The sequence below is a fragment of the Mustelus asterias genome, chromosome 10 (genome assembly GCF_964213995.1).
Source record: "Mustelus asterias chromosome 10, sMusAst1.hap1.1, whole genome shotgun sequence".
NCBI classification, from domain to species: Eukaryota; Metazoa; Chordata; class Chondrichthyes; order Carcharhiniformes; family Triakidae; genus Mustelus; species Mustelus asterias.
In genome coordinates this window covers 55732957-55760086 of record NC_135810.1, presented here as the reverse complement: position 1 = coordinate 55760086, position 27130 = coordinate 55732957, and the positions used below count along the sequence as shown (strand labels likewise).

At 49.2% G+C, this 27130-nt stretch overlaps 1 protein-coding gene across 2 annotated transcripts in view; it reads left to right on the top strand.

The window, feature by feature from the left end:
- Positions 1-27130, top strand: part of LOC144499600 (matrix metalloproteinase-18-like) — a 65632-nt gene that overhangs the window by 20556 nt on the left and 17946 nt on the right. Inside the window, exons 1-2 of one of the 2 annotated variants that reach the window (XM_078221738.1) lie at positions 11972-12122; positions 23836-23981. In XM_078221738.1, the coding sequence (XP_078077864.1) occupies positions 12015-12122; positions 23836-23981 (254 nt within the window). In that variant the 5' untranslated portion in view covers positions 11972-12014. Of the gene's footprint in view, positions 1-11971; positions 12123-23835; positions 23982-27130 lie in introns of those variants that run through there. The other variant, XM_078221739.1, reaches the window with a different exon arrangement.

Below are 27130 nucleotides of genomic sequence, written 5' to 3'. Positions count from 1 at the left end.
CTCACCCCCACTTACACACACTCACCCCCGCTCACACACACTCACCCGCCTCACACACACTCACCCCCTCACACCCACTCACCCGCCTCACACACACTCTCACCACCTCTCACACACTCACCCCCTCACACACACTCACCCCCCTCACACACACAGTCACCCCCTCACACACACACTCACCGCCTCACACACACTCACCCCCTCACACACTCTCACCCCCCCCTCACACACACTCACCCGCCTCACACACACTCACCCCCACTCACACACACTCACCCCCGCTCACACACACTCACCCGCCTCACACACACTCACCCCCTCACACACACTCACCCGCCTCACACACACTCTCACCACCTCTCACACCCCCCTCACACACATTCTCCCGCTTCTCACATACGTTTACCCTCTCTCACACACAGTCACCCCCGTCACCGACACTCACACCACCCTCACAATCTCTCTGACATAACCCTCAATATTGGTGCCCCACAAGACTGTGTTCTCAGCCCTTTCTCAAACTCTTTCTACACCTATGACTGTGTGGCCAAATTCCCCTCCAACTTAATTTTCAAGTTTGCTGATGACACCATCATGGTTGGTCGCATTTCAAGCGATGATGAGACTGCTTACAGGAAAGAGACAGAGATTCTTGTGAACTGGTGTGACAACAATAATCTCTTCCTCAATGTCACCAAAACAAAGGAGATAGTCATCTTCCAGAGACTTCAGGAAGTGTAGTGGAGAATGGTGATGAAGTGTAAATGGTCGAGAGCTTCAAGTTCTGAGGTGTCCAGATCACCAACAACCTGTCCTGGTCCCTCCACGCTGACACCATAGTTAGGAAAGCCCACCAACGCCTCTACTTTCTCAGAAGGCGAAGGAAACTCGGCATGTACAGGACAACACTCATCTATTGTTGCAGCTGCACCTTAGAATGCCTCCTTTCCAGATGTTTCACAGCTTGGTATAGCTCCTGCTCTGACCAAGACTGCAAGAAACTACAAAGGGTTTTGAACGGAGCCACGTCCATTGACTCCGTCTACACTTCCCACTGCCTCAGAAAAGCAGCCCAGCATTATCAAGCACCCTGGACATATCCTCTTCAGACTTCTTCTGTCAGAAAATTGATACAAAAATCTGGGATCACGTACCAACCGATTCAAGAACAGTTTGTTTCCTGCTGCCATCAGACCTTTGAATGGACCTATCTTATATTGCGTTGATCTTTCTGGGCGCCCGAGCTTTGTATCACTATATTCTGCACCCTCTCCTTTCCTTCACCCCGCTGTACTCGATGAACGTTATGCTTTGTCTGTACAGCGCACGCATAAGAAACAATACTTTTCGCTGTATCCCAATACATGTGGCAACAATAAATCAAATCAAAAACATGATGAATTCATGGGCCCGATTTTACCATTCACACTCACTCACCCCCGCTCACACACACTCACCCCCGCTCACACACACTCACCCCCGCTCACACACACTCACCCCCACTCACACACTCACCCCTTCACACACACTCACTCCCGCTCACACACACTCACCCCCGCTCACACACACTCTTCCCCCCTCACACACACACCCCCCACACACACTCACTCCCGCTCACACACACTCACCCCCGCTCACGCACACTCACCCCCACTCACACACTCACCCCCTCACACACACTCACCCCCCCTCACACACACTCACCCCCTCACACACACTCACCCCCTCACAAACACACTCACCCCCTCACACACACTCAGCCCCTCACACACACTCACCCCCTCACACACACTCACCCCCTCACACACACACTCACCCCCTCACACACACACTCACCCCCTCACACACACTCACCCCCTCACACACACACTCACCCCCTCACACACACACTCACCCCGCTCACACACACTCACCCCCACTCACACACTCACCCCCTCACACACACTCACCCACCCTCACACACACTCACCCCCTCACACACACACTCACCCCCTCACACACACACTCACCCCCTCACACACACTCACCCCCCCTCACACACACTCACCCACCCTCACACACACTCACCCCCTCACACACACTCACCCCCCCTCACACACACAGTCACCCCCTCACACACACACTCACCCCCTCACACACACTCACCCCCTCACACACTCTCACCCCCCCTCACACACACTCACCCGCCTCACACACACTCACCCCCACTCACACACACTCACCCCCGCTCACACACACTCACCCGCCTCACACACACTCACCCCCTCACACACACTCACCCCCACTTACACACACTCACCCCCGCTCACACACACTCACCCGCCTCACACACACTCACCCCCTCACACCCACTCACCCGCCTCACACACACTCTCACCACCTCTCACACACTCACCCCCTCACACACACTCACCCCCCTCACACACACAGTCACCCCCTCACACACACACTCACCGCCTCACACACACTCACCCCCTCACACACTCTCACCCCCCCCTCACACACACTCACCCGCCTCACACACACTCACCCCCACTCACACACACTCACCCCCGCTCACACACACTCACCCGCCTCACACACACTCACCCCCTCACACACACTCACCCGCCTCACACACACTCTCACCACCTCTCACACCCCCCTCACACACATTCTCCCGCTTCTCACATACGTTTACCCTCTCTCACACACAGTCACCCCCGTCACCGACACTCACACCACCCTCACAATCTCTCTGACATAACCCTCAATATTGGTGCCCCACAAGACTGTGTTCTCAGCCCTTTCTCAAACTCTTTCTACACCTATGACTGTGTGGCCAAATTCCCCTCCAACTTAATTTTCAAGTTTGCTGATGACACCATCATGGTTGGTCGCATTTCAAGCGATGATGAGACTGCTTACAGGAAAGAGACAGAGATTCTTGTGAACTGGTGTGACAACAATAATCTCTTCCTCAATGTCACCAAAACAAAGGAGATAGTCATCTTCCAGAGACTTCAGGAAGTGTAGTGGAGAATGGTGATGAAGTGTAAATGGTCGAGAGCTTCAAGTTCTGAGGTGTCCAGATCACCAACAACCTGTCCTGGTCCCTCCACGCTGACACCATAGTTAGGAAAGCCCACCAACGCCTCTACTTTCTCAGAAGGCGAAGGAAACTCGGCATGTACAGGACAACACTCATCTATTGTTGCAGCTGCACCTTAGAATGCCTCCTTTCCAGATGTTTCACAGCTTGGTATAGCTCCTGCTCTGACCAAGACTGCAAGAAACTACAAAGGGTTTTGAACGGAGCCACGTCCATTGACTCCGTCTACACTTCCCACTGCCTCAGAAAAGCAGCCCAGCATTATCAAGCACCCTGGACATATCCTCTTCAGACTTCTTCTGTCAGAAAATTGATACAAAAATCTGGGATCACGTACCAACCGATTCAAGAACAGTTTGTTTCCTGCTGCCATCAGACCTTTGAATGGACCTATCTTATATTGCGTTGATCTTTCTGGGCGCCCGGGCTTTGTATCACTATATTCTGCACCCTCTCCTTTCCTTCACCCCGCTGTACTCGATGAACGTTATGCTTTGTCTGTACAGCGCACGCATAAGAAACAATACTTTTCGCTGTATCCCAATACATGTGGCAACAATAAATCAAATCAAAAACATGATGAATTCATGGGCCCGATTTTACCATTCACACTCACTCACCCCCGCTCACACACCCTCACCCCCGCTCACACACACTCACCCCCGCTCACACACACTCACCCCCACTCACACACTCACCCCCGCTCACACACACTCTTCCCCCCTCACATACACTCACCCCCTCACACACACTCACTCCCGCTCACACACACTCACCCCCGCTCACACACACTCACCCCCACTCACACACTCACCCCCTCACACACACTCACCCACCCTCACACACACTCACCCCCTCACACACACACTCACCCCCTCACACACACACTCACCCCCTCACACACACTCACCCCCTCACACACACTCACCCCCGCTCACACACACTCACCCCCACTCACACACTCACCCCCTCACACACACTCACCCCCCCTCACACACACTCACCCCCTCACACACACTCACCCGCCTCACACACACTCTCACCACCTCTCACACCCCCCTCACACACATTCTCCCGCTTCTCACATACGTTTACCCTCTCTCACACACAGTCACCCCCGTCACCGACTCTCACCACCCTCACAATCTCTCTGACATAACCCTCAATATTGGTGCCCCACAAGACTGTGTTCTCAGCCCTTTCTCAAACTCTTTCTACACCTATGACTGTGTGGCCAAATTCCCCTCCAACTTAATTTTCAAGTTTGCTGATGACACCATCATGGTTGGCCGCATTTCAAGCGATGATGAGACTGCTTACAGGAAAGAGACAGAGATTCTTGTGAACTGGTGTGACAACAATAATCTCTTCCTCAATGTCACCAAAACAAAGGAGATAGTCATCTTCCAGAGACTTCAGGAAGTGTAGTGGAGAACATGCCCCTGTTTATGTCAATGGTGATGAAGTGTAAATGGTCGAGAGCTTCAAGTTCTGAGGTGTCCAGATCACCAACAACCTGTCCTGGTCCCTCCACGCTGACACCATAGTTAGGAAAGCCCACCAACGCCTCTACTTTCTCAGAAGGCGAAGGAAACTCGGCATGTACAGGACAACACTCATCTATTGTTGCAGCTGCACCTTAGAATGCCTCCTTTCCAGATGTATCACAGCTTGGTATAGCTCCTGCTCTGACCAAGACTGCAAGAAACTACAAAGGGTTTTGAACGGAGCCTCGTCCATTGACTCCGTCTACACTTCCCGCTGCCTCAGAAAAGCAGCCCAGCATTATCAAGCACCCTGGACATATCCTCTTCAGACTTCTTCTGTCAGAAAATTGATACAAAAATCTGGGATCACGTACCAACCGATTCAAGAACAGTTTGTTTCCTGCTGCCATCAGACCTTTGAATGGACCTATCTTATATTGCGTTGATCTTTCTGGGCGCCCGAGCTTTGTATCACTATATTCTGCACCCTCTCCTTTCCTTCACCCCGCTGTACTCGATGAACGTTATGCTTTGTCTGTACAGCGCACGCATAAGAAACAATACTTTTCGCTGTATCCCAATACATGTGGCAATAATAAATCAAATCAAAAACATGATGAATTCATGGGCCCGATTTTACCATTCACACACACTCACCCCCGCTCACACACACTCACCCCCGCTCACACACACTCACCCCCACTCACACACACTCACCCCCGCTCACACACACTCACCCCCACTCACACTCACTCACCCCCGCTCACACACACTCACCCCCGCTCACACACACTCTCCCCCACTCACACACACTCACCCCCACTCACACACACTCACCCCCACTCACACACTCACCCCCTCACACACACTCACCCCCGCTCACACACACTCACCCCCGCTCACACACACTCACCCCCACTCATACACTCACCCCCTCACACACACTCACTCCCGCTCACACTCACTCACCCCCGCTCACACACACTCACCCCCGCTCACACACACTCACCCCCTCACACACACTCACTCCCGCTCACACACACTCACCCCCGCTCACACACACTCTTCCCCCCTCACACACACTCACCCCCCACACACACTCACTCCCGCTCACACACACTCACTCCCGCTCACACACACTCACCCCCGCTCACACACACTCACCCCCACTCACTCACTCACCCCCTCACACACACTCACTCCCGCTCACACACACTCACCCCCGCTCACACACACTCTTCCCCCCTCACACACACTCACCCCCCACACACACTCACTCCCGCTCACACACACTCACCCCCGCTCACACACACTCATCCCCACTCACACACTCACCCCCTCACACACACTCACCCCCCCTCACACACACTCACCCCCTCACACACACTCACCCCCTCACAAACACACTCACCCCCTCACACACACTCAGCCCCTCACACACACTCACCCCCTCACACACACTCACCCCCTCACACACACACTCACCCCCTCACACACACACTCACCCCCTCACACACACTCACCCCCTCACACACACACTCACCCCCTCACACACACACTCACCCCGCTCACACACACTCACCCCCACTCACACACTCACCCCCTCACACACACTCACCCACCCTCACACACACTCACCCCCTCACACACACACTCACCCCCTCACACACACACTCACCCTCTCACACACACTCACCCCCTCACACACACTCACCCCCCCTCACACACACTCACCCACCCTCACACACACTCACCCCCTCACACACACTCACCCCCCCTCACACACACAGTCACCCCCTCACACACACACTCACCCCCTCACACACACTCACCCCCTCACACACTCTCACCCCCCCTCACACACACTCATCCGCCTCACACACACTCACCCCCACTCACACACACTCACCCCCGCTCACACACACTCACCCGCCTCACACACACTCACCCCCTCACACACACTCACCCCCACTTACACACACTCACCCCCGCTCACACACACTCACCTGCCTCACACACACTCACCCCCTCACACACACTCACCCGCCTCACACACGCTCTCACCACCTCTCACACACTCACCCCCTCACACACACTCACCCCCTCACACACACAGTCACCCCCTCACACACACACTCACCGCCTCACACACACTCACCCCCTCACACACTCTCACCCCCCCCTCACACACACTCACCCGCCTCACACACACTCACCCCCACTCACACACACTCACCCCCGCTCACACACACTCACCCGCCTCACACACACTCACCCCCTCACACACACTCACCCGCCTCACACACACTCTCACCACCTCTCACACCCCCCTCACACACATTCTCCCGCTTCTCACATACGTTTACCCTCTCTCACACACAGTCACCCCCGTCACCGACACTCACACCACCCTCACAATCTCTCTGACATAACCCTCAATATTGGTGCCCCACAAGACTGTGTTCTCAGCCCTTTCTCAAACTCTTTCTACACCTATGACTGTGTGGCCAAATTCCCCTCCAACTTAATTTTCAAGTTTGCTGATGACACCATCATGGTTGGTCGCATTTCAAGCGATGATGAGACTGCTTACAGGAAAGAGACAGAGATTCTTGTGAACTGGTGTGACAACAATAATCTCTTCCTCAATGTCACCAAAACAAAGGAGATAGTCATCTTCCAGAGACTTCAGGAAGTGTAGTGGAGAATGGTGATGAAGTGTAAATGGTCGAGAGCTTCAAGTTCTGAGGTGTCCAGATCACCAACAACCTGTCCTGGTCCCTCCACGCTGACACCATAGTTAGGAAAGCCCACCAACGCCTCTACTTTCTCAGAAGGCGAAGGAAACTCGGCATGTACAGGACAACACTCATCTATTGTTGCAGCTGCACCTTAGAATGCCTCCTTTCCAGATGTATCACAGCTTGGTATAGCTCCTGCTCTGACCAAGACTGCAAGAAACTACAAAGGGTTTTGAACGGAGCCTCGTCCATTGACTCTGTCTACACTTCCCGCTGCCTCAGAAAAGCAGCCCAGCATTATCAAGCACCCTGGACATATCCTCTTCAGACTTCTTCTGTCAGAAAATTGATACAAAAATCTGGGATCACGTACCAACCGATTCAAGAACAGTTTGTTTCCTGCTGCCATCAGACCTTTGAATGGACCTATCTTATATTGCGTTGATCTTTCTGGGCGCCCGAGCTTTGTATCACTATATTCTGCACCCTCTCCTTTCCTTCACCCCGCTGTACTCGATGAACGTTATGCTTTGTCTGTACAGCGCACGCATAAGAAACAATACTTTTCGCTGTATCCCAATACATGTGGCAACAATAAATCAAATCAAAAACATGATGAATTCATGGGCCCGATTTTACCATTTTCATTCTAGGTGCTGAATCTCGGTGTAATTCAGATCCGACTTGGAAATCTGCCCTCAGGCGCCCCCATACGCACTCCACCTGAAAAAAACAGCTCCAGTCCCATTCGCGCTGTGGGCGGGGCTTAGCGCGGCCGAAACGATCGGAGCTCCGAGCTGCGCATGCACAGTTAGAAAAAAATTGAAAAAGCGCGCCCGTGTCACATCGCTCCCGGGCCACAGAAAGCGGAGAAAGTGGCTCGGGAGCGAAAAGCAGGAGCGATGGACACCACACACATCACTGTCCCCCTTATCCACCCCCCCACTACCCACACACATCACTGTCCCCCTTATCCACCCCCCCCCCACCCACACACATCACTGTCCCCCTTATCCATCCCCCACTACCCGCACACATCACTGTCCCCCTTATCCACACCCCACTACCCACACACATCACTGTCCCCCTTATCCATCCCCCACTACCCACACACATCACTGTCCCCCTTATCCACACCCCACTACCCACACACATCACTGTCCCCCTTATCCATCCCCCACTACCCACACACATCACTGTCCCCCTTATCCATCCCCCACTACCCGCACACATCACTGTCCCCCTTATCCACCCCCCCACCCACACACATCACTGTCCCCCTTATCCACCCCCCACTACCCACACACATCACTGTCCCCCTTATCCACCCTCCCTACCCACACACATCACTGTCCCCCTTATCCACCCCCATCCCCAGACACATCACTGTCCCCCTTATCCACCCCCCACTACCCACACACATCACTGTCCCCCTTATCCACCTCCCCCCCACTACCCATACACATTGCTGTCCCCCTTATCCACCCCCCCACTACCGATACACATCACTGTCCCCCTTATCCACCCCTCCCACTCCCCAGACCGTTCGCCACCCCTGCCCCCCCTCCCCCCGAACAATTGCACGCAGAGTGGCAGCGTTACCCCTGCCCCCCCCACCTGAGATCCATCTGACCGCCCCCCCCCCAACTGGAGATCCATCTGCCCCCCCACCACCCATGAGCGATCGGGCCTCCCTCCTCCCACCCCTCCCCAGACAACGATCTGGCCTCACTCATCCCCCACCCAAGAGGAACATCCGACCCGCCTCCTCCTCCCTCCCCACCAGACAGCGATCAGTCCTCCCCCTACCACCCCACCAGAGATACATCTGACCTGCCTCCTCCTCCTCCCTCCCCCCGCCAACCAGAGGATGATCTGACCCACCTACCTCCTCCCCACCCCGACCACTGGTCTGAGTCAGTGAGCCGTTGGAAGCTCGGAATGTGCCTCTTCAGCAGCCGGAGCGCCCAATTTAGACTTTTATTTAGCAGGTCCATTACGGCTCGGTTCCGGATTGGCAAACACGGTGGTAAAGGGGGAACTGCTGATAGAGTTGGGCGGGCAGTTCATTAATTCAATTTAAATGCATGCAAATGTATTTAAATCGCTGTTGCGCCCGTTTTGGGGGCGAATCCCGGGTTTTGATAAAGTGGCAATCTGCGCAGCCGCGGGCACAGATCGTGTTAATGGCCTCACACACGACTTTACCACGTTTTCGCGCCCGAAAATGGGCGCAATGCAATGGTAAAATCACGCCCCATGTGTCTGCAATTCATTTTCTTTCAGGTGATGGAAGTTGCCGATTTGGAAGACGCTGTGGAAGGAAGCTCCAGAAATTGCTGGAGTGCCTTGTGTAGATGATACACACAGCAGCCATGTGCTCTCGTGCTGGAATGACTGAATGTTTAAGCTGGTGTATTGGGTGCCAATCGAGCAAGCTGCTATTTCCATGGTGCTGTTGAATGTTTTCAATGTTGTTGGAGCTGCGCGTGTCCAATGAGGCAAGTGGAAGGTATTCCTTCACACTCGCGACTTGTGTCCTGATGATAGCTTTGGGGGATTCAGGGGATGAGTTATTCACCACAGAATTTCCACAGAAAAAACGCTGAGGTGTTTTTAGTATCATTGAATCACAGAATAGCTACATCACAGAAGCTGGCCATTGATCCTGTTGTGCCCAAGCAACCTTTCTGTGAGAGCAACTCAGCTCATCCCAGACACTACCTCTTCCCACTCAACCCGCAACTTATTGCTCTGCACATTGTGGGCATCGTGCCCGGTGGGTAGTGCCAGGGTACCAAGCTGGCATTGCCCAAGGGGTACCCCCCTATCCCACAACCTCCTGGGCTGGGCCTCAGTGGCCTCTGTCCCCACCAGCAGGGTGATCACACCTCATCCCAGTGATGGGCCCCAGCTTCAATCCCCGCTGGTGGGAACCTCTCCCGGCTGGGGGATTGAGGGGGTGGGGGGAGACTCTAGCAGGCACAGAGAGTACCGTCCTGGGCTCATTAAACATATTGAAATTCAGATTTCAATGTGGGAATCAGTGTATTGGTCGTGTTTGTTTGCTTTCCAATACTTTCCAGCAATTCCAGTTGTTAGTGTGTGAATGTCTCAGCTGGTCATCTCACGATGGAACAGAAACAGAAAATGCTGGAAACATTCAGCAGCTCAGGCAGTGTCTGCAAAGGAAACTGAAGAATTGATTCGGTTAGAATTCAGGATTTATTTCTGGCTAAGTATCTCAGTCACTGGCACATTATTGGTGGTCTGGGGCAGACCATCATTCCTGCTAGTAGGATCTTCCAGTCCCACCGAAGACGACCCTCCTTGCAGGTTCCCCAGTGGTGGGACAGGTGAGCCATGCATATCGCCATTAACTTCAGTGGGTCCAGAAGTTCCCTCTGACGACCAATGGTGAGCCGAGCCGAACGTGGAAAAATCCATCTCTGTGGGACTGGAAATTAAGCCCATCTTTTGAGGTTTGTACCAGAGACTCTGTCCCTCGCAAGACCACTGTCTCAGTGTGATCTACCTGACCCTGAGCTGAGCTGTGGACATCAGGCCCTCTCCATCACCATGACTGTCCATTTCCACCGTGGGTTACATCGCTCGTCCTTGCCCAGGCCTCAACTCATCTGCTGCACAACCCCTCATCTATGCTTGTGTCACTTTCAGATTTAAAAATGCCAATGCTTTCCTGACCAGCCGCACACCTTGTGCCTTCCATAAATGTCCTGTTGACCTTATTCAAGCTCACAAGAGTCGTATTCACCCATCAGCCTGTGCTCGCTGACCTACACTGGCTCCCAATCCAACAAGGTCTCAATCTCCTCATTGGTGCATCCTCCCCCAGTCCTCCAACCACCAAGATCTCGATACTCTTCCAACTCTTCCTCTTGCACATTCCTGATTTCCATCGGCCCACCATTAGCAGCCATACCCTCAGCAACTTGGGCCCTAATCTCTAGAAATTCTTCACTCACCATCTCTGACTCTGTCCCTCCCTCCTCCTCTTTAAAATGCTCCTTAAGAGCCACCTCAGCGAGCACACTTTTGGTCACCTGTTTTAATATATTTTTTATTCGTTAGGCATCTGTGTTTTTTCTTGATAGCAATCCTTTGAAAATCTTTGGGTTGCTTTACCATGATAAACATGCGACATCAAAGCAAGTTCATGTTGTTATTCCTGAGGGCTTATTGGTGGGTATATACTTACATCCCTGACAGTCTGTCGTTGGGTATGTATTTCTTTGATGTCAGAGAGACAACTTGGGCAAACCTTATACATTGTATTTCAATTCTGATACTCCTGTTGCACCAAGTGTGTGAGTCAAGAGGTGAAAAATACTTCACCTGTGTTTGTAGAACATTACAACTATTCTACTTCATTCTGCTGCTTCTCTAATGCTTTATAATGTAAAATATCACTTAGCTTCCAGGATTTTTCCTTCTTTTTCTGCTTCCTTGCTTCATAATTTAAATTTGAAAGGATTTATTATCAACTGACAGCACAGTCGTTGCATAAGAAAATACTTGTCCAATGTCTCAGCAACGATTTATTTATTACAATTGATCTGAGGCAGCGCTTTCTGCTCTGATTCATTGAGTCACTTAGTTCTCCAGCTTTATATAAAAATAGGCAGTGGACTTCCTTTTATCATAAACCTGTTTACCACGCCGTAAACAGCCACAATGAAGGCAATGTACTTTTGCGTTGCAGTTGTGCTCGAACTAGGCTTTCTCGCTTTTTCTTCAACTGCACTTCCATTGTCTTTAGTAAAGGACGCAAATGAAACTGAGGTATGTAAAATATTTAAGCTTTCCATTCCAAATACTATAAAAGTTTCTATAGATAAGTAAACAGAAAACGATTGACAAAAACAAATGTCGGCCCCTTACATTCAGAAACAGGAGAATACCTAACGGGGAATAAAGAAATGATTAAGGAATTAAATTTGTACTTTGCTTCAGTCTTCACAAGGAAGACATGAATAATGTGCCAGAAGTGCTGAGTGAAACATGCTTCAGTGAGGAGCTGAAGGAAACCAGCATTAAAAGAAACATGGCTATGGGGAAATTGATGGGATTGAAGGTGGATAAATCTCCAGGTCCTGATAATCTTTATCCCAGAATACTTAAGAAGTGGCCCTGGAAATAGCAGATCCATTGGTGGTCATTTTCCAAAATTCTTTGGACTCCGGAATGTTTCCTACAGATTGGAGGGCAGCTAATGTAAGCTCACTATTCAAAAAGGGAGGTAGAGAGAAAACAGGGAACTCGAGACCAGTAAGCCTAACGTCGGTACTCGGGAAGTTGCTAGAATCTATTATCAAGGATTTCATAACTCGGCATTTGGAAGGTTGTGGTATAATCAGACAAAGTCAGCATGGATTTACAAAAGGGAAATCATGCTTGACGAATCTATTGGAATTTTATGAGGAGGCAAAAAGGGGACACAAGATTGTTTTAGCAGATAAGGCAAAGAAGAATCCAAAGAGCTTCTACAAATACATAAAGGGCAAAAGAGTAACAAGGGAGACAGTAGGGCCTCTTAAGGGTCAACAAGGTCATCTATGTGCGGATCCACAAGAGATGGGTGAGATCCGAAATGAATATTTCTCATCAGTATTTACTGTTGAGAAAAGCAAGGGTTTTAGGGAACTTGGGGAAATAAATAGGGATGTCTTGAGTAGTGTACATATTACAGAGAAGGAGGTGCTGGAAGTCTTAAAGTGCATCAAGGTTGATAAATCCTCGGGACCAGATGAAGTGTATCCCAGGACATTGTGGGAGGCTAGGGAGGAAATTGCGGATCCCCTAGCCGAGATATCTGAATCATCAATAGTCACGAGTGAGGTGCCAGAAGATTGGAGAGTGGCAAATGTTGTGCCTTTGTTTAATAAGGGCTACAGGGAAAAGCCTGGGAACTACAGGCCAGTGAGCCTCACATCTGTGGTGGGTAAATTGTTGGAAGGTATTTTGAGAGACAGGATCTACAGGCATTTAGAGACGCAAGGACTGATTAGGGACAGTCAGCATAGCTTTGTGAGTGGAAAATCATGTCTCACAAATTTGATTGCGTTTTTTGAAGGGGTAACCAAGAGGGCAGTGCAGTTGATGTTGTCTACATCGACTTAAGCAAAGCCTTTGACAAGGTACCGCATGGTTGGTTGTTGCAGAAGGTTAAATCTCACGGAATCCAGGGTGAGGTATCTAAATGGATACAAAATTGGCTTCTTGACAGAAGCCAGAGGGTGGTTGTAGAGAGTTGTTTTTCAAACTGGAAGCCTGTGACCAGCAGTGTGCCTCAGGGATCAGAGCTGGGTCCACTGTTATTTGTCATTTATATTAATGATTTGGATGAGAATATAGGATGCATGGTCAGTAAGTTTGCAGATGACACTAAGATTGGTGGCAGAGTGGACAGTGACGAAAGTTATCTCCAATTGCAATGGGATCTTGATCAATTGGGCCAGTGGGCTGACGAATGGCAGATGGAGTTTAATTTAGACAAATGCGAGGTGATGCATTCTAGTAGATTGAATCAGGGCAGGACTTACTCAGTTAATGGTAGGGCGTTGGGGAGAGTTACAGAACAAAGAGATCTAGGGGTACATAGAACATAGAACATAGAACATTACAGCGCAGAACAGGCCCTTCGGCCCACGATGTTGCACCGACCAGTTAAAAAAAAACTGTGACCCTCCAACCTAAACCAATTTCTTTTCGTCCATGAACCTATCTACGGATCTCTTAAACGCCCCCAAACTAGGCGCATTTACTACTGATGCTGGCAGGGCATTCCAATCCCTCACCACCCTCTGGGTAAAGAACCTACCCCTGACATCGGTTCTATAACTACCCCCCCTCAATTTAAAGCCATGCCCCCTCGTGCTGGATTTCTCCATCAGAGGAAAAAGGCTATCACTATCCACCCTATCTAAACCTCTAATCATCTTATATGTTTCAATAAGATCCCCTCTTAGCCGCCGCCTTTCCAGCGAAAACAATCCCAAATCCCTCAGCCTCTCCTCATAGGATCTCCCCTCCATACCAGGCAACATCCTGGTAAACCTCCTCTGCACCCTCTCCAAAGCCTCCACATCCTTCCTGTAATGTGGGGACCAGAACTGCACACAGTACTCCAAGTGCGGCCGCACCAGAGTTGTGTACAGTTGCAACATAACGCTACGACTCCTAAATTCAATCCCCCTACCAATAAACGCCAAGACACCATATGCCTTCTTAACAACCTTATCTACTTGATTCCCAACTTTCAGGGATCTATGCACACATACACCTAGATCCCTCTGCTCCTCCACACTATTCAAAGTCCTCCCGTTAGCCCTATACTCAACACATCTGTTATTCCTACCAAAGTGAATTACCTCACACTTCTCCGCATTAAACTCCATCCGCCACCTCTCGGCCCAACTTTGCAACCTGTCTAAGTCTTCCTGCAAACTACGACACCCTTCCTCACTGTCTACCACACCACCGACTTTGGTGTCATCAGCAAATTTGCTAATCCACCCAACTATACCCTCATCCAGATCATTAATAAATATTACAAACAGCAGTGGCCCCAAAACAGATCCCTGAGGTACACCACTTGTAACCGCACTCCATGATGAATATTTACTATCAACCACCACCCTCTGTTTCCTATCCGCTAGCCAATTCCTGATCCAATTTCCTAGATCACCCCCAATCCCATACATCTGCATTTTCTGCAGAAGCCTACCATGGTGAACCTTATCAAACGCCTTACTAAAATCCATATATACCACGTCCACTGCCTTGCCCCCATCCACCTCCTTGGTCACTTTCTCAAAAAACTCAATAAGGTTAGTAAGGCACGACCTACCTGCCACAAAACCATGCTGACTATCACCTATCAATTCATTACTCTCCAAATAACTATAAATCCTATCCCTTATAATTTTTTCCAACATCTTGCCGACAACAGAAGTGAGACTCACCGGTCTATAATTCCCGGGGAAGTCTCTGTTCCCCTTCTTAAACAATGGGACAACATTCGCTAACCTCCAATCTTCTGGTACTATACCAGAGGCCAACGACGACCTGAAGATCAGAGCCAGAGGCTCTGCAATCACTTCTCTTGCCTCCCAGAGAATTCTTGGATAAATCCCATCCGGACCAGGGGATTTATCTATTTTCAGACCCTCCAGAATATCCTGCACATCCTCCTTATCAACTGTAATACTGTCTATTCTACTCCCTTGCAACCCAGTGTCCTCCTCAGCTATATTCATGTCCCCTTGCGTGAACACCGAAGAGAAATATTGGTTCAATGCTTCACCAATCTCCTCCGGTTCCACACATAACTTCCCTCTGCCATCTATAACTGGCCCTAAACTTGCCCTAACCAACCTTCTGTTCTTGACATACCTATAGAACGCCTTAGGATTCTCTTTAACCCTATCCGCCAAAGTCTTCTCATGTCCCCTTTTAGCCCTTCTAAGCTCGCTCTTCAACTCCCTCTTAGCCAATCTAAAGCTTTCTAGTGCACTACCCGAGTGCTCACGTCTCATCCGAACATAAGCCTCCTTTTTCTTTTTAACCAACAAAGAAACTTTTTTGGTGCACCACGGTTCCCTAGCCCTACCAATTCCTCCTTGCCTGACAGGGACATACCTATCACAGACTCGCATGTTCATAGCTCCTTGAAAGTGGAGTCACAGGTGGACAGAGTGGTGAAGAGGGCATTCGGCATGCTTGGTTTCATCGGTCAGAACATTGAATACAGGAGTTGGAATGTCTTGTTGAAGTTGTACAAGACATTGGTAAGGCCACACTTGGAATACTGTGTGCAATTCTGTTCACCCTATTGTAGAAAGGATATTATTAAACGAGAAAGACCGGGACTTGATGATTTGGGTTATAAGGAGAGGCTGGATAGACTGGGACTTTTTTCTCTGGAGCGTAGGAGGCTGAGGGGTGATCCTAAAGAGGTCCATAAAATAATGAAGGACATAGATCAGCTAGATAGTCGATATCTTTTCCCAAAGTTAGGGGAGTCTAAAACTAGAGGGCATAGGTTTACGGTGAGAGGGGAGAGATACAAAAGTGTCCAGAGGGGCAATTTTTTCACAGAGAGGGTGGTGAGTGTCTGAAACAAGCTGCCAGAGGTAGTAGTAGAGGCGGGTACAATTTTGTCTTTTAAAAAGCATTTAGATAGTTACATGGGTACGATGGGTATAGAGGGATATGGGCCAAATGTGGGCACTTGGGATTAGTTTAGGGGTTTTAAAAAAAGGGCAGCTTGGAAAAGTTGGGCCGAAGGGCCTGTTTCCATGCTGTAAACCTCTATGACTCTCTGACTCTATGTAACTGATAGGGTTGAGCGAGGAAAACCAGTGGATCTGGTTTATTTAGACTTTCAGATGGCTTTCGACCAGGTCTCACATTACAGACTACTATGCGAAGAGATGCTTCAGCATGATTTGGACAGGCTGAGTGTTTGGGCATCTGCAGGTCAGATGCCGTATAATGTGATAAATGTGAGGTTATCCACTTTGGTGGCAATAATAGAAAGACAGATTATTACTTGAATGGGTGCAAATTGAGAGGTGGATACTCAACAAGACCTCAAATTCCTCGTACATCAGTTGCTGAACGTAAGCGCGCAGGTACATCAGACAGTAAAGAAGGCAAATGGTATGTTGGCCTTCATAGCGAGAGGATTTGAGTATCGGGAGAGGGATGTTTTGCTGCAATTGTATAGGACGTTGTTGAGGCCACACCAGGAGTATTGTGTGCAGTTTTGGTGTCCTCATCTGAGGAAGGATGTCCTTGCTACAGAGGGAGGTTGTGGAGGTTTCCCAAGCTGATTCCTGGGATGGCAGGTCTGTCATATGAGGAGAAACTAAATCAGTAAGGATTATATTCACTGGAGTTTAGAAGAATAAGAGGGGATTTCATAGAAACTTATAAAAGTCTAACAGGGTTAGACAGGGTAGATTCAGGAAGAATGTTCTCAATGGTGTGGGGCGTCCAGAACTAGGGGGTCATAGTTTGAGGATAAGGGGTAATCCTTTTGGAACTGAGGTGAAGAGAAATTTCTTCACCGGGAGGGTGGTGAATGTGTGGAATTCACGACTGCAGAAAGTAGTTGAGGCCAAAACATGGTCTGATTTAAAAAGGAAATTAGATATAGCTCTAAGGGTGAAAGGGATCAAGGGACATGCGGGAAAAGGGGGAATTAGGACATTGAATTTGATGATCAGCCATGATCATAATGAATGGCGGAGCAGGCTCAGAGGGCCGAATGTTCTACTTCTGTTTCTAGTTTCTATATTTCAATGCAAGAGTATCACGTGGATATGATTAACCTGACCACATTCTTGTTTTGTTCTACTTCAGGTCCTTTCTGTTTTTGATTAACCATTTTTGATAATATGATTAAAGAATATGAAATACTGATAAAGTTCAAGTTCAGTCAGTATTTACCTAAGCTGTAGTTTCTCTACTCTCTGGGAACACTAAATCTATTCATTGCAGCATAAAGTACCAAAAGCCCCGAAGATTGACTCGCTTTTCGGCTTTGATTCCTGATTTTATCTCTGGTCCATTGTGTGTGCTGCGCCCATTTAACAAGATACGGGGCACCGACACGGTTAAGTGCTTGTCAGCTGCTTGGAAAATGTTGGCCCAGACATTCCAATTGAAATACAGCAAAAGGAATGATCGGGTAAATGCGTGGCACTTATCCGCAAACCTCTAACCTCCAGAGGGCAGAGGTATGCTGCCAGGATCATCCCATAGACAGCTCCAACACTGCCCCTGCCATTGGAGACGGGGCTGCAATCCCTAAAGTTGTCCTGAAATTTACACCATTCAGCCTAGAAGCTTCAATCACAGGTGCCGGATCAGAATTTACATTGGAAGCTGGATCAGCTGCGCCTCTGTATCGTACAGAATTCCTTTTTCATTAAGTCACATTCCCCAAGCACCTCGAGGTCTGAACCGTCGCATTCTGTTGCTGGAGATACTAACCGGTTTTGCAGGAAGTGTACAGCAAAGATCTTGTGCAATGGATAAAACTGAAAGAGGTACAATGTAGCAATTCACCAGGCTGTTTTCAGTCGCAGCTTCCAAACCTGGAACCTCCACCACCAAGAGGAAGCAGGGCAGCTGACACACGTGATCCTGACTTGGAGCAATATCACCATTCCTTCCCTGTCTCTGACCCAGGCCATGGAGTTTCAAGATGAGTTTTGTAGGAATAATGGTGTTGAAGGCTGAGCTGTAGTCGATAAATAGAAGTGTGACATGGATGTCCTTGTTATCCAGGTGTTTCAGAGTTGAGTGTAGGGCCAGGGAGATGGTGTCTGCTGTGGACGTGTTGTGGTGGTAGGTGAACTGTAGTGGATCCAAGCAATCTGGGAGGCTGGAATTGATTTGTGCCATGACTCACCTTTCGAAGCACTTCATAATGATGGGTGTCAGAGCCACTGGGCGACAGTCATTAAGGCACGCTGCCTGGCTTTTCTTTGGTACAGGGATGATGGTCGTCTTCTTGAAACAGATAGCGACCTCAGATCGGTGTAAAGAGAGGTGAAAGATGTCGGTGAATACCCCTGCCAGCTGGTCCGCACATTGTCTGCATTGCAGAGACTGAGTGCCAACTCTCAGACACTTCCTCCTACCTCCCCCTCGAACATGACCCCACCACTAAACATCAAGCCATTGTTTCCAGGATGCTCACTGACCTCATCGCTTCTGGTGATCTTCAGCCCACAGCCTCCAGCCTCATTGTCCCCCAGTCCCGCATCGTCTATTTCTACCACCTTCCCAAAATTGACAAACAGTGTTACCCTGGTAACCCCACTGTCCAGTCTGTTCCTGCCCCATGGAACCCATTTCTTCCTATCTTGGCTCCATCCTCTCTCTCTCCCTTTATCCAGTCTCTTCCCACCGACATTCATGATTCATCTGCTGCTCTATGTCATATCAACAATTTCCAGTTTCCTGGCCCTCAGTACCTCCACTTCACTGTGGAGGTTCAATCTCTCTACACCTCCATCCCTCACCAGGAGGGTCTCAGGGCTGTCTGCTTCTTCCTGGAGCAGAGGCCCAAACAATCCCCATCCACCACCAGCACTCTCCTCCCTCTGGCCGGACATGTTCTGTCACGAAATAATTTCTCCTTGAACTTGTCTCACTTCCTGCAAATAAAACGTGTGACTGAGAGTTCCCTCATGGGTCCCAGTTAAGCTTGCCTATTTGTGGGTTCTGTTGCACATTCTCTGTTCCAATCTTACTCTGTCCTGCGCCCACAACACATTTTCTGTTTCATCGAAGACGGTATCAATGCCGCTTCCTGATCTCGTCGAGACTTGGGAATTTTTATTGGTTTTGCTTCCAATTTGCATCCCTCTCTCACCTTCACATGATCCACCTCCAACACTTCCCTTCTCTTCCTTCCTTGACTTCTCTGTCTCCAATTCCGGTTGTAGACTGACTGCCAATATTCTTTCCAAACCCACTGACTTCCACAGCTACCTTGACTACAACTCCTCACACCTCGCTTCCTGTAAGGACTCCATTCCATTCTCCCAGTTTCTCTGCCACTGTCACATCTGTGCGAATGCTATCACCTTCAAACTTAGTGCTCCTGACAGGTCAGTTTCTTTCTAAACCAAGGTTTCCCTCCCGCTACGATTAACAGGGCATTCAACCGGGTTTGATCCATCTCCCATACATCTGACCTCACCCCTTCCCCTCCACCCCAGAAACATGATAGGGTCCCCCTTGCCCTCACTTTTCATTCCGCCAGCCTCTGCAATCAAAGGATCATCTTTCACCATTTTCTCTAATTCCAGCATGATGCTGACATGGAACACATCTTCCCCTTAACCCGCAGTCTGCATTCCACTGGGACTGCTCCCTCCGTGACACCATGGCCTGCTCCTCCATCACTCCCAACTCCCAATCCCTTTCCCATGGCACCTTCCCTTGCAATTGCAGAAGGTGCAACACCTTCCCCTTTACCTCCTCCCTCCTCACCATTCACGGCCCCAAACCCTCCTTTCAGGTTACACAGCATTTCACTTGCACTATTTGGGCTAATGTGTTCCCAATGTGGTCTCCTCTACACTGGGGAAACTGAATGCAGACTGGGTGACCACCTTGCGGAACACCTTCACTCAGTCCGCAAGCATGACCCCATCCTTCCTGTTGCTTTTAACTCAGCATCTTGCTCTCATGCCCACATGTCCATCCTTGGCCTGCTGCAGTGCTCCAGTGAAGCCCGGTGCAAGCTGGAGGAGCAACATCTCATCTTCTGATGAGACGCATTGCAGCCTCCAGAACTCAACACTGAGATCAATAACTTTAGATTGTGACCTTTCCCCTCCACCTTAAACCCTTATTTTTTAAATATCTCATGCATGTATTGCCTGAGTGAAATCCCTCACTGCTGCCAACCTTCTCACACCAGGCCATCTGCCATTTGTTTTTAAACTTGCTCCATCTTGGTGCAATCACTCACAGCTACAGTTTAATATTGAACACATTTCTCCCTCGAGAAAAGCAAATTGCTGTGGATGCTGGAATCTGAAACCAAAAGAGAATGTCAGAATCCTTGGGTACCATCAACCTTATGCACACTTAGTCAACTCTTAATACAAACTGCGCTGGACACCATACATCTCATGCGAGGTCTTTAATTACTTGTGCACAAGGAGAACTCCCTCTATCGAAATGGCTGAAGTGGTTCTGACTTTACAGAGAAACAACTCAGCCGTTATCATCAATTCCAGCAAATCAGGAACAAGAGATTTTTCACATCCTTCATTGACAGACATATTAGCCAATTAAATCCTGGCTTTTCGCCCTTTCTCATTCGATGAAAAATTGACTTCTGCTAACCCTTCATTTGCATAGCATATCCCCATATCTCTCCTTTAGTATTTGTTATGGAAGAAAACTGGTCTTGTTCACCCTGCAGTGAAGGTCAAAAAGCAGAATGTTTTGAGGGCGAGGCATGAGAGGATTAGTCTAAAACAGACAGGCTCCCTTGAAGATCTGCAACTAATAACATTCTCACAAGCTGTTACAGAGAAGGTATGATTTTTTTTCATCTGCGCATTTTAACTTCCACACTTCCCCCCTTTTTTGTCCACTAAGGACAACCTTATGGGTCCTTCATGACTTCTACATCTGTGCGCATCAGTTTTCTAAATTCTTCCTTGGTCAGTTCGTTAACTGGGAGGACTGGAAGGAGATGGGGGCGCTGGGCTGTGGAGAAAAGAACGAGGGTGGCAGATAGAACGGATACAGCAAGAGACAAACTGAATAACCAAACGGTGAGCAAAGCCAGGCCTATAATAAGGTACCTGAGAAAGGTCTTAAAAAATCTCCAAATCACCTGCCAAGGTGAGGGAGCCCGCCCCACTGATTAAAAGGCTTTTCCTGAACAACTGAGTGCAAAAGAGACACCTGCTCCTGAATGGTACGTACGTCTGTGTCGATTCTATGATCCTCATTAATGTAAAAGCAGCATGTCTGATTGACTGCCATGCACACTCCCCCCTGCGCTGCTAACAGGAGATCGAGGCCATGCGGTTCTGTCACACCACCTGAGAAAGGGACTGAATTTCCAATTGTATTCCCTCAGGAGGAGGCCCATGTGCCTTCCCGAAGGAATTTCCCATGATCAAAGCGGGGATCTGTTCTATCCTGCTGGTAGGCATGGGACACAGTGATACACAGGCAGAAAAAGACCGACGCAAAAAAACCAGGATGACAAAGGATGAAAGCACTTGCGATTCGAACAGAGCAAAATCATCTGGTCCAGAGTGCCATCATGTGGCAGAAAAGGGCATAACAGCAAAAAGATCTGAATCAATTTGGAATGAGGTAATCAGTTAAATCGGGACCGCGGTTTTCCAGGGACCCAAACCCTGGAAAAACGTGCCTATACAGGGGGTCCAACCCCCAACCTTCTGCTGCACCCTCAGGGGACTTGAACCCTGTGCGTACCCTGGTAATGCTTACACAGTGGAACAGCCTGTTCCGAAAGCTAGTGGCTTTTGCTACCAAATAAACCTGTTGGACTTTAACCTGGTGTTGTTAGACTTCTTACTCTGCTTACACAGGAAAGTGTGTGCATTCCCCCGGTCAAAATGATTCAATGCCCAAAATCAGGCAGCCGCGGTCTCCGAGCCTTTGGTCATCGAGGCACCACGCTGCCTTCCCGTGGAGACACTCCGGTGGTTTGCAATCTTGGTGGAATCTTCAAAAAGTGTCAGAGATCCTTGGGTACCAGCAACCTCATGGACACTTAGTCAACTTTTAATACAAACTGCGCTGGATACCATACATCTCATGCAAGGTCTTTAATTACTTGTGCACAAGGAGAACTCCCCTCCCTCTATCGAAATGGCTGGAGTGGTTCTGACTTTACAGAGAAACAGCTCAGCAGTTATAGTCAATTCCAGCAAATCAGGAACAAGAGATTTTTCACATCCTTCATTGACAGACATATTTGGCAACTGAATCTTGGCTTTTCATCCTATCTCATTTGATGAAAAATTGACTTCTGCTAATTCTTCATTTGCATAGCATATCCCCATATCTCACCTTTGGTATTTGTTATGGAAAAAATCTGGTCTTGTTCATCCTCTAGTGAAGGTCAAAAATCAGAATGTTTGGAGGACTAGGCAAGAGAAGTATTGTCTAAAGCAGACAGGCTCCCTTGAAGGTCTGCAACTAATAACATTCTCACAAGCTGTTACAGAGAAGGCATGATTTTCTTTAATCTGAGCATTTTAATTTCCACACTCCCCCCTCTTTTTGTTCTCTGAGGTCAACCTTGTGGGACCTCCATGACTTCTACATCTCTGCGCATCAGCTTTGTAAATTATTTTCCTGCTTGGTCCTCATTTGTCATCCTGACATCAAACCGGGTGATCAGGCTGAGTGACGCTAAATTAGTGCCAATTCAATGTGTTCATGGAGGACACATGGTCGTGTGTGCCCATATCAGTGCAGAATGTTGGCAGGGTTTCTGTGGTAACAACCAACAGTGCAACCTGCTCGGGGGATTCCACATCCACCTTCTGTGTATTTGAATTTGACATCAGGAGACTTTTATTGAGAGATCACATTTCCCTGGATAAAGGCATTTAGGAATGAATTGCTGCAGTGAAAATACTATGTTATTTAACATTTTAGAAATCACTTCAAACTATCAAGTGTATTTATTTGGATAATACGAAGATTGCGAAGAAGTTTCTCTTTGAATGAAAGGTGGAGAAATGGCTTTTTCCCTTGAATAGCAAACCGTGAACTAAATTGCAGTCCCAACAATCCCAATTTGTAAAGTTGTGTGTTTTTGTGATTTAAATCACTGGATTGTTAATCATGGGTAAAAATAGGCATTGTTTGTTTTTCATTTCCAAATAAATTTCAGCTCTTAATGACAATAGAATAATTAGGAAATGAAATATTATCCCTTAAAAATAAACTCTTCTCCTGCATCTAGGGAGCACAGAAAGCTTATCGTTTTCAATTAGCTGCAAACCTGGTCAGTGGAACAGTGAATCCAAATCTTCCTCGTTGTGGAGTGACTGATGCGGAAGAGTTCACTACTCTCGGTGCTGTATTTGAGAAGAAGGACCTCACTTACAGGTATAGATCTTGGCAATTTGACATTCCTGTTTATTCAATAAAATTGGTCAATTTTATGAGCATCAGTTACAATTTCAAATGTACCAGGGAGAACTGACACATCTGATCCATCATTTACCCAGTTGGCTAATTCCCTATTGGTTCCACTTTGATAGAATATCTGACAATGACTGCCGCCACGCTTGGCTTGGCCAGGATTGTTAAGATGCAGAAAGTGTGTTAAATAACCAATCTTCAGTGAAAATAGAGCCTTTACGTTCAATGCTAAAGGTTTGTATATCCAGTTAGCCATTTGAATCTTCTGGAAGTCAATCCGCAAGATAGGTGTTGGAAATAAAGCTTTCACAAAGTCACAGAGTGAATTGTTAGTTTCTGGGCTATTGGGGGCCAATTAGTCTGTTTGAGCTGCATCTGATCTTCAATCAGAGACTGATATGTCCAGAGCTACAGTGGTATTCGATATAATCACCGGGTAAACAACTCTTTCTGCTGGATCTGGGGGAGGAATAGGATGATTAAAAAGAACATCCACACAGAGATCAGTTGCAGCTTCGGTGCTGAAGATATCGGCATAAACAGGCCAAGGTGACTCAGTCTGGACATATCCAAAGGGAGCTGCTTGGGAGACCCATGATCTTTGAGTGAAGCTGTGACAGAAATGTGCAGATTCATGAAGCCACATCTTCCAGCATCTTCATAGAATAAATTCAGTCACTGGCTGTCAGGGTGATCGATGCCTTGAGCTTTTTTCCTGTTATTCTTTCTGAGCAACAGCTGGAGACATCTGTGAAAATTTCCATTCATAGCTGACTCCAGTATCTGACAGTGTTATTGTCCAGTCAGGCAGAGATTTCAATATTTTCCCTCTCAAAACCATGTTTAAAACAATAATACACGAGTTTGCAGGTTTCCTCAAGGTGTGGAGCTTTATAAATGGAATGTATTTCACCATGTGAGTGTTTCCCTACAATGGAGGCGAGAGCCTCCCTGAACTAATGTCAGGCCAGCAAATCATTTTCTACAAATATTCTTATTCTTATTCCTCATCCAAAATGAACTCTAATGATATAGAATAATCAAGTTGGTCACACATAGGGCCCGATTTTACCATTTTCATTCCAAGTGCCGAATCTGGGAGCAGTACAGATCCGACGCAGAAATCTGCTTTCAGGCACCCCCATGCGCTCTCAGCCATCTCCAGTCCGATTCGCGCTGTGGGCGGGGCTTAGCGCTGCCAGAACGATCAGAGCTCTGAACTGCGCATGTGCAGTGAGAAACAAATTGGAAAAAGCGCGCCTGTGGTGGATCACTCCCGAGCCGCAGAAAGCAGAGAAAGCGGCCCGGGAGCGAAAAGCGGGAGCGAGGGTGTATCTCGGGGCAGGGGGCGGGGGGCACAGATGGATCTCTGGTGGTGGGGGGGGGGCAGATAGATCTCTGGTGGGGGTGCGGGGGGCGCAGGGGGGGGGTCCACTGCCACCCTGCAGGCGATCGGTGTGGCGGGGGGAGGGGGGGGAGCAGGGGTGGCGATTGGTCTGGGTAACGGGAGGTGGTGGATAAGGGGGACAGTGATGTGTGTGTGTCCCTTATTCACACCCCACTACCCAGACCAATCGCCACCCCTGCCCCCCACCCCCCCACCGATCGCCCGCAGAATGGCAGCGGACCCCCCTGCCCCACACCAGAGATCCATTTGCCCCTCCCACCAGAGATGCATCTGCCCCCCCACCAGAGATCCATTGGCCCCCCCCCACCAGAGATCCATCTGCGCCCCCACCAGAGATCCATCTGCCCCCCCCCCCACCAGAGATCCACCTGCTCCCCCCGTTCCCCGAGATACATCTTACCCGCCTCCCTCCTCCCCCCCCCGCCAAAAGACAACGATCTGGCCTCACTCCCTCCCCGCCCCCCCGCCCCCGCCCCCCACCCCCCCCCCCCTCCCCCCTCTAAACGACGATCTGGTCTCACTTCCCCCGCCCCCGACAACGAACTTGCCTCACTCTCCCCCCCCATCAAGAGAATGGTCTGGCCTCCCTCCCCCTCCCCTCCAGAGGAACATCTGACCCACCACCACCAGACAACAATCGGCCCTCCCCCCTCGCCAGAGATACATCTGACCCGCCTCCTCCTCCCCCCTCCCACAACCAGACAACGATCTGACCTCATTTCCCTCCACCCCCCTCCAACCAGAGAATGACCTGACCCGCCTCCCTCCTCCCCCCCACCACTGATCTGAGTCAGAGAGCCGTTGGAAGCTCTGAACGTGCTCTTCAGAGGCTGGAGCGCCCGACTCAGGCTTTTATTCAGCAGATCCCTAAAAGCGCGGTTCCGGATTGGCAAACGCGGTGGAAAAGGGGGAAATGCTGATAGAATTGGGCGGGCAGTTCATTAATTAATGCATTTAAATCGTCGTTGAGCCCGCTTTGGGCGCGGAACGGATCCCCACCATTCCCGGGTCTCAGTAAAGTGGCGATCTGCGCGGGCGCAGATCACGATAAAGGCCTCACACCCGACTTTACCACAATTTCGTGCCCGAAAACGGGCGCAAATTGTTGGTAAAATCGTGCCCATAGTGTGAGATTACACTCACATCAGCTGTGGTGAGTCCGGGACGAGACTATCAGGGAAACAGTGGGAATTTTACAGCAACCCAGCAACTTCCATTATCATTTTCTGATGCTAATCCACAAATAATCAGATTTGTTGATTTCAAAGTCACAATGCGTGACTGAGGATTTATGAAGACCGCAATCTCCAGGTTGTAAGTAGCAGCAGAACCACTGGGTTACCAGACCCCTCAAGGAGACTTTGTCTGAGTTTAGGACCTTGCCCACAAGGGCCTGCTGTAGAAGGCCCTGGTCTGCGTGGTGTTGGGCAGCTCAATCAGACAGTTACACAGCACTGCACAAATGCAGGATCATTTCATACAGAGGTTCCCCAAACATTTCATGCTGCTGGGACACTCTCACATGAATTGATAAAGTTCTGCTGAATTCAATTTGCAGGCAGATCCTTTGCGGTCTAAATCCATGGGTTCAGCGGTTGAAGAAGAGCAGGAACTGGTTCTCCTCTCAGAATTCCTTTCATTCCTACTCAGTGATTCACATAATCTCTCCCCGGAAACTGGCCATCTGAACTCCGCTGTTTGGATG